The 14,886-nt window shown below is 40.9% G+C and overlaps 1 protein-coding gene across 10 annotated transcripts in view; it reads right to left on the bottom strand.

Annotated features, from left to right (window-relative positions):
• Window positions 1–1,332: 1,332 nt before the first annotated feature.
• ubr4 (ubiquitin protein ligase E3 component n-recognin 4) overlaps window positions 1,333–14,886 on the bottom strand; it is a 44,984-nt gene continuing 31,430 nt past the window's right edge. For all 10 annotated transcript variants that reach the window (XM_037104048.1, XM_037104049.1, XM_037104050.1 and 7 more), the window contains 36 exons: window positions 14,780–14,865; window positions 14,594–14,681; window positions 14,188–14,381; window positions 13,826–14,065; window positions 13,573–13,711; window positions 13,237–13,362; window positions 12,722–12,850; window positions 12,281–12,630; window positions 12,003–12,093; window positions 11,732–11,816; window positions 11,288–11,415; window positions 10,821–10,950; window positions 10,531–10,691; window positions 10,298–10,407; window positions 9,796–9,937; window positions 9,488–9,569; window positions 9,165–9,338; window positions 8,724–8,845; window positions 8,408–8,605; window positions 8,219–8,299; window positions 8,032–8,119; window positions 7,688–7,815; window positions 7,164–7,271; window positions 6,912–7,028; window positions 6,604–6,794; window positions 6,266–6,439; window positions 6,051–6,150; window positions 5,665–5,883; window positions 5,400–5,513; window positions 4,908–5,050; window positions 4,675–4,800; window positions 4,389–4,583; window positions 3,974–4,198; window positions 3,514–3,604; window positions 3,000–3,162; window positions 1,333–2,804 (listed from right to left, as the gene is read on the bottom strand). In XM_037104048.1, the coding sequence (XP_036959943.1) occupies window positions 2,740–2,804; window positions 3,000–3,162; window positions 3,514–3,604; window positions 3,974–4,198; window positions 4,389–4,583; window positions 4,675–4,800; window positions 4,908–5,050; window positions 5,400–5,513; window positions 5,665–5,883; window positions 6,051–6,150; window positions 6,266–6,439; window positions 6,604–6,794; window positions 6,912–7,028; window positions 7,164–7,271; window positions 7,688–7,815; window positions 8,032–8,119; window positions 8,219–8,299; window positions 8,408–8,605; window positions 8,724–8,845; window positions 9,165–9,338; window positions 9,488–9,569; window positions 9,796–9,937; window positions 10,298–10,407; window positions 10,531–10,691; window positions 10,821–10,950; window positions 11,288–11,415; window positions 11,732–11,816; window positions 12,003–12,093; window positions 12,281–12,630; window positions 12,722–12,850; window positions 13,237–13,362; window positions 13,573–13,711; window positions 13,826–14,065; window positions 14,188–14,381; window positions 14,594–14,681; window positions 14,780–14,865 (5,103 nt within the window). In that variant the 3' untranslated portion in view covers window positions 1,333–2,739. The remainder of the gene's footprint in view (window positions 2,805–2,999; window positions 3,163–3,513; window positions 3,605–3,973; window positions 4,199–4,388; window positions 4,584–4,674; window positions 4,801–4,907; window positions 5,051–5,399; window positions 5,514–5,664; window positions 5,884–6,050; window positions 6,151–6,265; window positions 6,440–6,603; window positions 6,795–6,911; window positions 7,029–7,163; window positions 7,272–7,687; window positions 7,816–8,031; window positions 8,120–8,218; window positions 8,300–8,407; window positions 8,606–8,723; window positions 8,846–9,164; window positions 9,339–9,487; window positions 9,570–9,795; window positions 9,938–10,297; window positions 10,408–10,530; window positions 10,692–10,820; window positions 10,951–11,287; window positions 11,416–11,731; window positions 11,817–12,002; window positions 12,094–12,280; window positions 12,631–12,721; window positions 12,851–13,236; window positions 13,363–13,572; window positions 13,712–13,825; window positions 14,066–14,187; window positions 14,382–14,593; window positions 14,682–14,779; window positions 14,866–14,886) is intronic.

Raw genomic sequence — 14,886 nt, 5'->3', positions numbered from 1 at the left:
TGGAAGTTGAAAATAAACTGAGGTTTTCATCATTAACAGTCTGGGTTGAGAATGATTTCCTGCTGGAACACATCTTCTTATTTCACATCACTGCAAATGCAAACTTAAAATTAACCCTTGGATTTTTTTTTTTTTAATCTTATTAGTAAATAACAGATAACAATAACAGTTTCACACTGAAAATGGGGAGTAACAATTTCAATCTGTCACATATCATGTCTTAATGAATATCTCCCTCTAGTGGCCTTCTCACAGCCCTACCTCGGACATGATCCACACAGAAAACTTCTCCCTGGACTCTGGTCTCAACACCCTAAAGATACAGGTGAATGTTTATATATAATTACTGACCTGAAGTCCAAAATGCATGAACTGAGTGCATCTCAAATACTGAAAAAGTGCATTTCTGTGCATGGATTTTATACGAGGTTAAAGGGTTTGTTATCATTTAAATATATACGTTTGATTTCTTTAGGCTACATCTGTTATAAAAAAGGAGTGTTGATGATGAGCTCAAGAGTCTCACAGCCTGAGGGAAGAAGCTGCTCTGCGGTCAGGTGGTACAGCAGCAGATACGGATGTCTCGCCTCACCAATGTCGCTCATGTTCAGCAGATGGCTACCTGGGTGGTATCACCCACCTGCTGTAGAGCCTTCCTGTCCTGGGCCATGCGCAAACCATGCAAGTTTGTGATGTTTCCAGTCAGGATGCTTTCTACTGCTCCTGCATGTACAACACTTTTTATGTCACCCCGTGTTTTGTCTTTTCTTTACGGCTAGAGCTGTAAATGTGAGCAGCTCAGGTTGAGGCAGACAGAGTGGATACCGGAATGGAGCAATCGGAAGCCAGCAGGGAGCTACTGATCTAAAACATAAAACATGACAGTTTGGGCTTTAGATGCCCTTTTAAAATGTAACAGTAGTTTACAGACTGCACTGTATCCTTTTACTCTACTACTTTAAATAGATGTTTGTTCAAATAAACAAATAACTGCTAAAACTATCTAATCCGATACAGATCTAATTCAAATGCATAAAAAAACCTCTTGTGCACTTAGACACGATGCATTTTAAACACGTCTGTTCTGTGGTTCTTTACATTTTAACAGCAATGACATAATTCTTAATCAGACATTTTAAGTTGTAATAACAGAAAGAGTCCAGCTGTTACTGTCAGTTCATTAAGTGACCCTGCATGCACAAGCCGTCGCTAATCTTTCACTAAGGTGAAAAAGAAAGGTCTTTTCTGATTGGAAAACAAATGTGTTTTTTTCAACGTAGCCTTAGAAAGTGATGCATCAGCGGCAGGAACAGAGGAGGTTACCACCCTGGATCATATTTGGAATTATTACAGCTTTATTAATCAGAGGCTAAATTCAAAAAGCAGACATTCAGCAACAAGTTGAACACTGTAGCAGCGGGAATAGGCGAATTTACAATAAACTGGGCGAACTCCACACCATGCATTCAGCTCTCAAGTACAAGGGTGCTGTCTTAACAGTTTGTAAGTTGAAAACTTAGCGGCACTGTTCTGGGGATTGACACAAGAGTGTTGCCAGTGATTTGGGGGCCTAAGAAATGAAGAAACTGCTTTGGAAGAAAACAAACTTAATGACAAATCAATTAATCAAAGAAAAAGGTGTTTAAGGATATAATGTAGGTCTGTTTTATTATTAATTTAGACATGTCTGATATTTCATTGCAACAGATGAAATCTTTCACAAGTCTAAAGTTCACTTTGTCACAAAGGCAAAGCTTCATGAAAGAAAAAAAATAAAACAAACTTTTATTCATTGTTCTTTTCCCCACGTTACTTCTGAGGTTGATAAAATAAACCTTACACATACACACAAATCAAAAATGTTTCTCTTCTGTCCATCACTCAAATTCCAGTTAGAACCTACATGGATACCAAACAGCAAAAGTCTGCAAGAAAAGGACAGGTCAGCTCAAAAACCTTGTGACACTGAAACTTTTTGCCATTTTTAAAAAGCCCTGACCAAAAAACAACTTAAACAAAACAAACAAAGAAGGAAAACAAGATAAAATCAAATGCCACTCTTAACACGTGGTGGGTCAAATCCCAAAACATTTTTAGTCACCTTCACATTGCACTCCAATATCATAAGGGGGGGACGGGCGTTTGAAAGCCAAGATTTCCACTCTAAAACAGAATTCACGAGTCATTCCATCAACCAGAAAACGAAATATTTGAACATGAATAATTAAATTCTCTCAACAATCCATTCTGTGACAACCTGCAAAGACAGAACAACAGAGAAGCTTCAGCTTTGTTGGTGGTAACAGTCATGACCCAGAAAACGCACAAAACATCTCTGGTTTAATAATTCGCAGAGTCTCACAAGTCTTCTCGTCTGAAGCTTGACAAGAAACTCTAAACTGAAGCGATCTGAATCACAGGAGCAGAGCGTAAATTCTGTTTCAGTGTGTTCCCCTCACCCTTTAACAGCATTGTGTTTTTTTGTTAAACGTTACAGAAATGTTGCCAAAAGTGGATGATTTCTTTAGACTACACATAGTTTCTGCTTAAAGTTAATTTGAAGACGTCATACGGGGGAGGGGAAGTGAGTAAGAAGCATGGTGTATACTCTGTGTGTCTCAGCATGTGTGTGAACAGAGAAAATCTTTTTTTTTTTCTTTTTTTTCTTCAGTTGGTAGGTGTCCTGACGTTATTTGCAGGGCTGTTGTGTGTTGGAGGGGTGTGGGTTGAGGTTGGCCATCAGGGCAAAGAGTTCAACAAATCCTGCAGGAAGAGGTCTGGGTCTGCGATTTCAGTGAGGAGACCTGCAAGACAAACAGGAAGTCAAGTTTCATATCAACCTCTGAACTCCCACCAGGCCAGGGAGTGACTCCAAAAGAAGAGCTGCATCAGTTAGGGCGACATGGATTTCTCCCATTTCCAAAATTCATTCAGATGTGTGTCAGAAGTGTTTTGATAGTCAAACAGTGGTGAAGTTGACCAGGTGTGTGTATACTGACCTACAACATCAAAGAACTCTGACAAGGACTCGGCGGGCATGAGTTCATCCTGGAAGGCCCGGAGCACGCGCTCTGACGCCTCGTAGATGGGCATGTCGTTGTGACGGACATATTCTGCCAGTGAGAAGGACCAGCCCCCCTCCGTGTTGCTGGTGGGTACTTTCTGTACGGCCAAAAAAAAGACAATGGAAGAGAGGTCAGTTATAGTAGCTTAGTAAGTTTAGTAAGTTTTCAAACAAGAAATTAATGTTTTATGGTATTTGATTTCATAAGTATGTTCAGCGTGTCAAGGGTCCATCATGTTTTTGTTTAGGAGAAAGCATCAATACATTTTGAAATACACACATCAAACATGTCTCTGTAACTTTACAAACATAGCGAAAATAAAACCAACACGCAAACAAAGCATCCCAACAAAAACATAAACACAGCTGAAAATATAATTGGTTTGTAAGGTATGCAAATGTTTGTGGCATCAACATGTGCAGTAGTTTTGAAACTGTCGAGCATTTACCCTGAACATGTCGTAGACTAGATCCACCAGGCCCCAGAAGAGGAGAGGCGAGCGATAGACTGCATATTCCTTTGGTGCTTTATCTGTGAGTCTGATGATAAACAAGAAGAGGAGGATGAAGGTAGGAGACTGTTACAAGATAAATTGTGTTTTACATTTGAAATTCCTAAATGTAGCACAGCGCTTCCAGACTGATTCTCTTAGCTTTGATCGGCTTTCCACAAACATTGGTACATCAGAGAAACAGCCTTTCCTAACTGGAAACTTGCAGTGCATCTTACCATGTGGGTATGAGATGCATTTGGTTTTTAATATTGCCATCCGTGCAGGCCCATTTCTAACGTAATTCAAAACAAAGAGGTTTACTAAATACGGTGCACAGAATAGCTGCATCAACCCCTGTGTCAGCTGTGATACAAAGAGGGACAGAATGTATTTTTAAGAAGTTTGAGTGTCGTACTTGTTGGTGCTGACTGCTGAGACCTTGCGGGCATGTGCATTAACCAGGAGTCTCCGTAGGAAGTATATCCGTGAAGTCCTCCAGCGTTCAGGCGGCATGATGTGCATGGCCAAGATGGTGAAATAGTGCGGTCCTTCAACCTCATATGAGCTCTCCACCCATTTCTCACACGGCTGCTCCTGGAAACTCTGCAAGTTCTTTTCCTCGCGGGACGTAGCCCTTGTACTGCAGCGACAGTTTGCAAAACAAATTGAGATGATAGTGGTGTGAAAAACTTGAGCCACACCAGCTAAATGTTGGTCAAATAGGCTGACTTTCGGTTGTGTCGTCTCTACAGCTCTTCACTTGGCACAGTTTGAATGTCTGATGAGTAATTTCTCCTTTCATAAACATCTTATATCAGAAATGTACATACGTGTTGAGGACATAAAGCACGGTGTGGATGATGTAGGGGATGAGGTGGATGTTGCTCTCTCGTCCTCCCCCTCCTGTGTCGACGCTGAACGATTGTTCGGTAGCAAAGCGGAGGAACAGCAGTTTGGTGTCATGAATGTTGAGTTGGTACGTGGGCTCCCGCTGGCCTGTGCACTCTTGCAGATATGTGTTATGCCTGTGCAGAAGAGAGAAATCAAGTTAGGAATTTACTGTGCGCCGCATGAAGGAAACCTTTGCTCTATGTGTGTGCTGATGCATGATTTTACCTTGCTAAGCATGTAGCAAAGGCTGATTCTGGCACATGTGGCCCCCACACAGGAAGCAGTCCATTGCACTTTGTGTTTGCGTTCTGGAGAGCAGCACTCTCCCACTCCTCTCGCCCACGGGCCAGCCTGTCCCAGGGGAATATAAAAAAACTCAGTTAGAATAAATGAACAGTGATGCTGCAGCAGAAAATGTTAAAAGGCCTCTCTAAACATCGGCAGGTTTTTGTTTTTACCTGACGGCTGCCAGATGGCAGTCATAGTGGACTATGTTAAAGTGCGACACAGTGCTGTAGCCCTGCTGCTTGCGAGGCTTGTTTTCAAAGTCATCCAAGGCCACACGCTTCGTGAAAGTGTAAATACCCAGGACTTTGGTTGGCTAGAAACACAAGGACCCAAATGTTAATTTAGAACACCACAAGTTGGTATATCAATATCATTTTGTGTACAGTCACTATCAGTGGATGCTGACAATTTACCCATTTACAAGCACAAATTCACTATTTAAGTGATTTATAACATAATATAATGTAGATATACACAGATGAGGATATTTTAAGGTTTTTTGTTTTTACATATATGACAAGTGATTTTTATACCACTAACCACTTATACCTGCTTACAATAACTTTATACTGTGTTACGGCCAGCTTATTAAACATTTATGTCCGGCTTGTAAACACTAAAGTAAAGTGTTTTTCACTCATAGTCCTGGACAAGTCGTGTACCTGGAACTTGTAACCCTCCCTGCATATACAGCAGGTCAGGCCTGGCTCCTCTATCAACTCCTCCATTTGCTTCAACAGTGAGGTCTTCGTCACCACCTGACCTTTCTCATTGGTCTGAAAACACATTAAGCACACATTTAATAAAAATCAACAATATAACATCGAGCTGTGTTAATGAAAGTGATTGTGGAGATGAACAGCATTTTGACAAAATGAACACAGAAAATGGAGAAAAAAGAGAAAAGACTGTAAAGGAAAAGAGTACCGTCATGCCCAGTGTTCCCAGGGCCTTCTGTCTCATGGCCATAGCCATACGCTTCTTCTCCGCTCTGGTCTCCCTGCGTGCTGCTTCAATCTTCAGGTTAACATCACTGTGCTCCCTCAGCGCCTCCAGAAGGTTCTCTGCTAGCGTGCCGATGCCTTCATCACTGGATACCTGCTCCAGCTTGTGCAAGTTGGTTATTGAATCTGTGCCTATCAGCACCTGGGCAGGAGACAAGAGGACATCCAATCAAAAAAAAAAAAGATCCCAAGTCTGCCAGCTGGGTCAAACATTTCAATGAATGTAATTACTCATAACCATCCAGAAAAATCAGTTTTCCACTGTTGGGCATTAGAGAGACCTAGTGGAGCAACAGAGACATTTAGTACCTGTGTGGGGGGATGCTGGGTCGCCAAACCACGGAGCAATCGGAGAATGAAGGGGAGAGCTGGTCTAGAGAGGAACTTCTTCCAGACATCTGCATCCAGACTAACAAGAGTGTTCAGAAAAAGAAGAGAAGGGATTAACCAAACACAGATATATGTTTTATGGTGTCAACAGCTTTGACAGACAAGCTTTGGTCATAGAAAGAGAGAAGACCTACTTTTTGGCATTGGGGATATGTTTCTTCATGTAGTCCAGTGCACTCTGTGTGATTCCTTTCTGCAGAATAAGATCTTTGAGCTGATGCCCGTTGCTGTTATTTTTGATTCCAGCGGCGATTTTACAGAAACAATCCAAAAACACTTTGTCATCTGCACTATGCTCCTCGTCGTACCTGAGAAAACAAAGTCAGGGGTCAGTTCTACTGAGACACAGATTTGAAACAATCAGCTTGATTTTAGAATGTGACCACTCTCTGTATTTGCTGAGAAGGTTTCTATTAATTTCAAAAGCTTAAATGTTCTTTCATTCTGCAAGTGAAAGCTAAGTGATGCTCACTTGTCAAAGCTGCAACACGGTTTGAAGCGTTCCACCAAGATCCTCATTTTCTCCAGTTCACCGAAGGACAGGAATGGGATGATGCGCAGCAGACCCTGCAGCACGCTGGGGTTGGAGCGCACAAATGGGGTGTTGATCTGATCCAACAACATAACCAGCTGATCTTTGTCTCCCGTCAGCAGCAGGTTACCCTGTGAAAGACAAATCAGTCCCCCAACATTTACAAGACAGAATTTGTCAGGCTTTGATTACATTTTGGTGTCAAAAATGTATTGGTTTCTTCATTACTCAGAGGGATGAATGCGTACCTTGTCCTCTGAGATCTCGGCATTGGCTTCGTCCAGAATGATCTCCATGATGCTCAGGACTTGCTCAGCAATGGAGGCTCCTCCACTGTCCTTACTCTCCTGCTCTGCAACCAAAGCCTGCAGGAAAAAGGACATTAAGCTTGAGTTTTCTGAACACTTAATGTTAAAGTCTATTATATAAGCCTGGTTAATATTTCACTCCAATCTAAATTTGATAAATTAATCAGACAACACAGTCACTTTAACACTCACCAGGTTTAGAGTTCCTAGCATGACATTGAGTGTGTTCATCTCTGGTTTGACCAGCTGCTGCCTATTGATCTTCACCTTCACACAATAGCTGAACAACTTCAGCAAAACCTGCGAGTGAGAAAGATAGATGCAGACTTCTGTATATATTATGCATTTAGAAAAACTGCACAAGGAGTTTGTAATCAGAATCAGAATCAGAAAAAGCTTTATTGCCAAGTACGATGTTACACATACGAGGAATTTGTTGTGGTGATATTGGTGCATGCATCAAATAACTATTAAGTGAAAATATAACAAATTAACAATATAAACTATTTAAGAATAGAAAATATAACAAATTAACAATATAAACTATTTTAAAAAGTAGAAAATATAACCATACAATATAAATATAACCCAGGTAAAACCCAGGTAAACCAGTGTTAAGAGATCAGAATCTGACACTTGAACTAAGATTCAAGAATAAAGACTGCCCCCTTATCTTAAACACCTTTTAGGCAAAAAAAAAGAATATATTAGCTTACGGTGAGCAGATGTCTTCCTTGTTTAAAATCTTTTATTCCAGACAGCCGATTGAGCATACACTCCAGTCCTCCACACTGAGCCATGACTCCTGCCATCTTGTACACCTCTTCATCATCCTCCTCCTCATCTGTAGATCCAGTAAAACATTTTTTCTTCAGTTGGGATGCAATTTTAAACATTCCTCGCTCTTTCAAGAGAGTATTAAATCCAGGCACATGTGATGGCAAAAAGCATGTCCTTGAGGCTAATGGCTTATGCATCACTACATGTTATATTAGATTTAGAAACATGCGAACAAGCTATGTTTGTCTCCAAAATAAGATGGATAAGAAATAAGCCTAACCTGTGGTTGAGTCCAGTGACTCTATGAACTCCTCAGTGGCATCTCCAAGGAGACCTCTCATTCGGTAGATGATTCTCATTGGCTCACCCTTTAAAAAAAGAACAAGGTCCATGACCAACTGTAACACATAATTCTGAACGTTCTGAAACCTTCAATCATTTAGTTTCAAATGCATGAGGACTCTCACCTCATTTGTAGGGCACCAGACCTTCTTGTAGACCTCGGCCACTGATAGATCTAAGCTGATGATTTTGTTGTTTACCAGAAGCTGGAGGAAAAAAATAGTGGCATTAAAAACATTATGTCAGATCTTAGAATCCAACCAGAAACCAGGAAGAGGATACACAACATACATTGTAAAGAATACACATTTTACCTCCATGCCACTGTCGTCCTCAAGCAACGCCACCAGGTCGCAGTCTTGGCAGATCTTGTTCTTGATGTCCCTCATCAGAGGGCCGATACCTGGTTCGTTGCTGCTATAGGGGTTTCCTGGCATGCGGCCCTGCAGGAAGTCCTCCTGCTGAGGATCCTTCTCCAGCGTCACAAAGAACTCTGTCACCTCATTCTCCTCCTAAACGCAGAGAAGGAAACAAAAACTTCAGCTGAAGACAAATTCACAGCTAGACTCTTTTTGAGCATGTTGAGTAGAACATTTCTAACTGAAACTGATAAGGATAAAGGTAACTCACAGGATAGATGATGCTGCAGAGCCTCTCAAAAATGAACACTGGTGTCCTATAGTCATCCAGGTTGTACCGCTTAGCAGTCTCTATGCACACTGCCATGAAGGCTTTGGTTTCAGACTCAGTACCTATGAAAAGCACAAGATTTACAATAGTGATGTTTAAACACATAAGACACAGGCTGATTTATTAATTTCACATGATTCTTCTGTAGAAAACATAAGTAGATATAATTTATGCTTCATTTACTTTGTTGAAATGACAATTAAAGACTTAACTACCATTTAAATGTCCTTCTAATTATGACTGAAACAAAGTTTTTCTTATATGCTAAAAAGCAATAAATAAATAAATATATAACATAAACAAAAGTGCTGTGAACATCAAAATGAAGAAGTCAAACTACGATTTAGATTCCATGTCTGTTGAAGTTAAGGTGATACAGACCTGTTGTCATGTCCTCCAGCATCTCAAGCAGCATGTCCTGAGTCTCATCAATGAGTTTGGTGCGCTGGACCACAAGTTTCCTCAGACACAGGTAGCCGTTGAGAACTGTGCCGACCAACCTACTCTTGAAATGACGCTTAATGGATTCCACTTCCACGAAAGAAGACAGCAAACCTGCAGTGGCACCAACCATATTCAAATCAATAATATCATTGCTATGACACTATAATTCACTGTATAATGGGGTGAAAGTCTCATTTAAACCCAGCTGTGTCATGTCAGATTCTGTGGTCAGACAAACAACAAGGCTGAAACTAATGTACCAGTCAAGCTCTTGAGGGCATATCCTTGCTGCAAGTCTGTGCTCAGTGTTGCCTCCTCCAGTGCCAGCAGATTGGCAATTTCCTGAATAGGGAAGTAAACAGAATTTAGAGATCTGATTACTGATATCTGATATACATATGGATACCAAACATTTGAAATGTAATGAAATTAAAAGCGAAGGATTTAATCAATTTCATCATATCTAAAGATTCTAATTCAAGTAAACCAGTGGAATATAGAGATAATCTATGAAAACACTGAATTTAACTTATCATAAAATATATTCTTTTGAATTTCAGTCCATTACCTTGGTGATCAGGTTGCCGATGTAAGGCAGGACTCCACGGGCTGCCAGGTAAACCTTCCAGTGTGTTGGCTTGATCAGCTTCTGGTACAGACCCAAATACTCCACCGCACACTCTCCAGCGACACTCAACTCATCCAGATAACTGACAGACACACACAGTTACACCAAGTCAGGTCTACACTCAAGTCTCCATATCACATTTATAGTTAAAAAAAACAGTCTTGATGATAATATTATGTGCTTGAGACAATATTGACCTTCCATTCAGCTAAGATGCATGTGATTTGTTTAAAAATGACTATCACTTAGATTCACAAATCTCTTTTTTCTGTCATTAACACATTTACTGAAGTAAACACACAATATTTCCACTAACATACTGTATATATGAACTTATAATACCCAAGAAATCTTATAGTAATCTAATAATAGCGTATGAATCCCTAATATTGCAAAACATGATGTTTGTTGGACTTGCTGATTGTCTGTTTGAGGATCGTACCTGGTGAGCAGGTCCAGGACTTGTTGCTTGCGGCTGGGGATTGTGGTTAGGGCCTCCACAATAGTGCAAGCTGCCTGTCTGGCTGCCTGAGTTGCAGGTGTGAAAAGGACCTGCAACAAATATGTATTGAGTGATCACTGGCTCCTTATTCAAAATATATTAATGAGACTACCACAGACAACAAGCAAAGTATATATTAATACTTGCAACAAAACACTTTTTTTTCTTCGTACCTGCCGCAGCCAGTTGTTGTGGCTCAGTTTGAGCAGGCGAGGGAAGAGACCTTCTCCTTTTCTGGACCTCATGAACTGCTTCCACTTCCACACATACTTCTCCAACAAGTACTGCCTTCGCAACTCTGCCTTCCCCTGAGGCTTTGACACAGCCTCCTGGCCTGTAATTATCAAGAGAAATTCAACAGTGAATTTAAGTTCATCCTTATCAGTTTTCAGTATTTCACTGAAAATACAGAACCATGTTGCTTCACTGATATATTGTGCAGCTATTTTGACACCATATTTACCTCTTGCCGGGAGACATTTTTTCCAGGCTTCATATGATGCTTTGGGGTCCTTCTTGAGCCAGAGTTGGGCCTGGGCATGGATTTCATTACTGTAGGGCCTGACTGTGGTCAGCGACTCAATTGCAGCATCCTACAACGAAAAGCAAACATATGCAGTTGTGTAAGGGAACTCGTTTCAACCAAGTGCTTACTGACAGACACTGTGTATATAATTCTCACATTATCTGAGCTGGTGTATTTTAAATGAAATAAAAAATGTCATCATTTTGTCTAATTTATTTATCAGAACAAAAAAGCATTCCGTGATTATTTGTCTAGATTACAGCTCTGTTTTTTCTTTGTTTGGTTTGAATAACTGCCAGGTCATCCAAAGTTTTTCACCTTATCATGTCCTTGCAAACTACTTAAAAGGCAAATGAAAGCCAAGAGAGCAGCAGCTGAATGTCAGAGTTACAGAGTGTAATTACCTTGTTCTTCTTGCTAGTGGGAGCCGGGGGCTTGATCAGCTTTTGCAGGATTCTCAGGCACATAAGAGTGATGTTCTCCACCACAACTGGTGTCTTTATATTCACTGACATGAGGAACAGACTGAGGGCTGTGAGGGATATAAAATAGTGCAACAAGTCAGGCTCAGTGTCTCTCAACTCTCAACTAATCACAATCATACAACGGGGCTGATAGTTGATGTACAGAATGTATTGTGATGCACCATATTGTTTATTTACTAGACCAATATTGAACATAGAAAAATACACAATTGTAACAATACACATATTAAGGCCACAGTAAGGAACCTGAAAAACTCAACTAACTTGACAAAGTTAGAAGATCATTCAGATGAAACTTATCTGCAGCCTGACAGTAAAAAAAACAGAACACGTTGTGGATGAAGGTTAGGAAATTAGGCTTACCACAACGTAACCGTAACTCCCAGCATCCACCCTCTTTTGAAATGGAGTCTGTCAGCAGCAGCATTTCATACTGCAGATTACTAACCTGTTGGGAGAACATGTTCAGATCAATATTTGTAATTCTTCCACAAAGTTAACCTGCTTAATCCAGGAGCTCTACCGTTTAGATACAGATGTGATTCCCCCCCCCCCAAAATGCATATTTCTGGAGAAATTTCTCTTAATCTTTCTTTTGTCTAACTTCTTCAATGGGATATATAATAGGACATACCAGGTCAGGATTGGCCCAATGGCCTTTGAGGGCAGCAGACACCTTGGCGATAATGAGGTCATTCATCTGCTGAGTGGCCTCTGGATGATCTCTGAAGCAGGAAAATATGAAAACAAGATAAAAAAATGATATTCAATTACCAATGCAACCCAGAGATCAAGAGTTTATACACATGGCTAAGTGTGAAAAGTACATTTAGATGTACGGTATATACTTATTAGTTAGTTAGAATTAGTGTCAACTCCTCTACTTATCTGCACTAACGGGGATGGACATACCGGGTGAGAAGACAGACCAGCTGGCGCACCTCCTCCCTCATGGCTGCTGTACCTCGTCGCAAGTTATACTCAAACAGCTCACGGATGAGACCCTGGAGGACCAGGATCTGCCGAAGGGCTGGGTTAGTGGCCAGTGCACGGAGCAGCGTGATACAGTGACCCGTGACAGCTGAGGCACAGCCATAACACTTGGTTGAGGAGGTGTGGCCGCAGCCCAGCACGGAGAGTGCCCGGTACTGACTGGCAGTGAAGGTGGGCTGGTGGCTGCTGCTGCTGCGGGATGACTTGGTGGCAGCTTCTCTCTGCTGAAGGTCGTACTCCAGGAGCTCTTTACGAGATGCAAGCACTTTCTGTGGATAGAAAAAAGCCCAGAGTGTTATGGAAGTGAGGGAAAAAAACTAAATGCACCAGTAACTAAAAACTTTATTTTTCTTCAGTAACCTGTATAATCTTGGAGAGCTCATCAAATGATGTCTTGCAGTCTCCGCTGTATTCTTGAGCCAGTTGCTGAATGTATCTGTTCACATTAGCAGAGGATGTACCGAGTCCTGCTCCTGCTCCAGTGTCATCCTTGGGGAAAGAGAGGAAAAGAATACCATGAGGTTAAACTATAGAAATGATATAAAACAGGCCTAATTTACATTTCTGAGGAAATAGGAAAATGCAAGTCTACAAAATACTGAAGCTGCTATAAATGACTTCATGTCATACATCCAGGCAGTTCTGCTGTACGTCTACCATGACAATACTGTTCGTCTGCAGCTATCATTGTTTTTCCTGTCGCATCACAAAATCTTATTTTTGAAAGACTAAGATATGTAAAGAATATGTGTGATGTATATCAGCAGAGCTGTGCCTCACTTTATAGTCAGTAGCAAATGTGGTTAAAGAGGCTTTCTTAACATTTCTTGACATTTAATTTCTTATGTAGTGTTCAGGGCTCCTTTGAGACTGACCTGTGGTTTCTCTGGTGCTGCTTCATTGACTTTAGACAGGAGGCTCTCCAACTGGGGTCGGTGACCCATTAACTGGTGGTAGACCCTGTCAGCTTTGTCAAGCAGGGTATTGATGTTAGTCACAGCCTGCAGGAACAAGATATATTAAATATTATAAGATAAATAGGGAAGATGAAGGTAGAGATAAAGAATTCATCAGGAAAATGTACTTCAGTCATTTGCAAAAAGTGGGGACAAAATTTATATTTTGCCAATCAGATTATTTTGCTAAAATATTATCTTTTTTTTTTTAATGGCAATCCCCTTTAACTTGTATTTCCCAGAGTGACTTCTTACCTTTTTCCTGTCTTCCTCATTCTCAATGGGATCCACAGCACAGCATGGTTTAGCATATAGCATGAAATCAAACCGGGCGTATTTGCAGAAACCACAGGCATTGCACAAGAAGGGGTCTTTTTCATCGTAGTTGATTGACCTAACGGAAAACAACGATCAATTTTCAAATACAATACACTTCAGTGTTTCCCATCATTACCAAATGTTCCCCAATCCTTTTAGACCTGCAGAGGAAGCCTGCTGTGCTGCGTACCTGCACTTGTGACACTGGTAGACGTTCTCACCACAGTTGCCACACACCCCGGGATTGGCCGGCACAGATGCACTGCAGCGTGGACACTGCAGGGTCTCAGTGGAGGCTTGATAGTTCTCATAAAAATCGGAGAACTCGATCATCAGGTTGGAAGCAACGATGGGTAAAGGAAGGTCAATCTTTACCTCCGTTTGTCCTGGGGTCAGCTGAACTTTCTTGGCTTTGTGCCAGCGAGCAGGCCTAAAAAGAGAAAACAGTTGATTTACTTCATACTGTCAAGTGAATGTAACTTGTATCTTATAACGTTCTTTAAAAAAAAAAAAAAAAAAAAAACATTATGAACATATGATTAGTAAACATACTTGTTCTTCAGCTCCACAATAGCCTGCACAGTCCTGTTGTTGTAGTACAGATTGATTGTGCGGACCATTTTGGTGCGCTTGAGGTCACCGATCTTCACTGTGACTTTGCTGATGGTGTGGCTGCCAATGAGCTTGACGACTTGCTGAGTGGTGGTGTAACGGGTGTCCACTTTGATTGATGACAGTTTTATGTTCTGGAAGGCAAACAAGACTCAGCCTGTCACATTTGGTATTCACTGTTCAGATTACAAACCAAAAACTAACCACAGTCAAACCAATCTTTACCAACAACAAAGACAACAACTAACAAAGAAAAGAAAATTGCATTTGAATTAAATTCGCTAAACTTATTTTTTTCCCCTGGGTAGGTAACTGTATCCATTAAGAGGAGTTATGCTTCACGTACCGAAAAGGGAACTTCTGGATTGTTGCACACCAAGCAGGGGTCACTCTCCAGATAAAATCCATCAAACTCCACTAAACCAGACAGAGTGCTGCAAAAGGAAAAATATAAAAATTATTATGACGACAATGTCCATTACTTATAATTACATTCTTCTTGCTTATAGCTAGCATGTTTTTGTAGACATACTTGTAGATGTTGGAGTTGGGGTGATTTGTCAGGATATGGTTTTGTGCCCTCAGAATTTCCACAGCTTTTTGAGAATACTCTTTCAACTAAACCATAAAAGGGAAACA

This window comes from Acanthopagrus latus, chromosome 7, assembly GCF_904848185.1.
Source record: "Acanthopagrus latus isolate v.2019 chromosome 7, fAcaLat1.1, whole genome shotgun sequence".
Lineage (NCBI taxonomy): Eukaryota > Metazoa > Chordata > Actinopteri > Spariformes > Sparidae > Acanthopagrus > Acanthopagrus latus.
The sequence above is the reverse complement of the archived record's forward strand: the minus strand, read 5'-3'. Positions and strand labels throughout refer to the sequence as shown.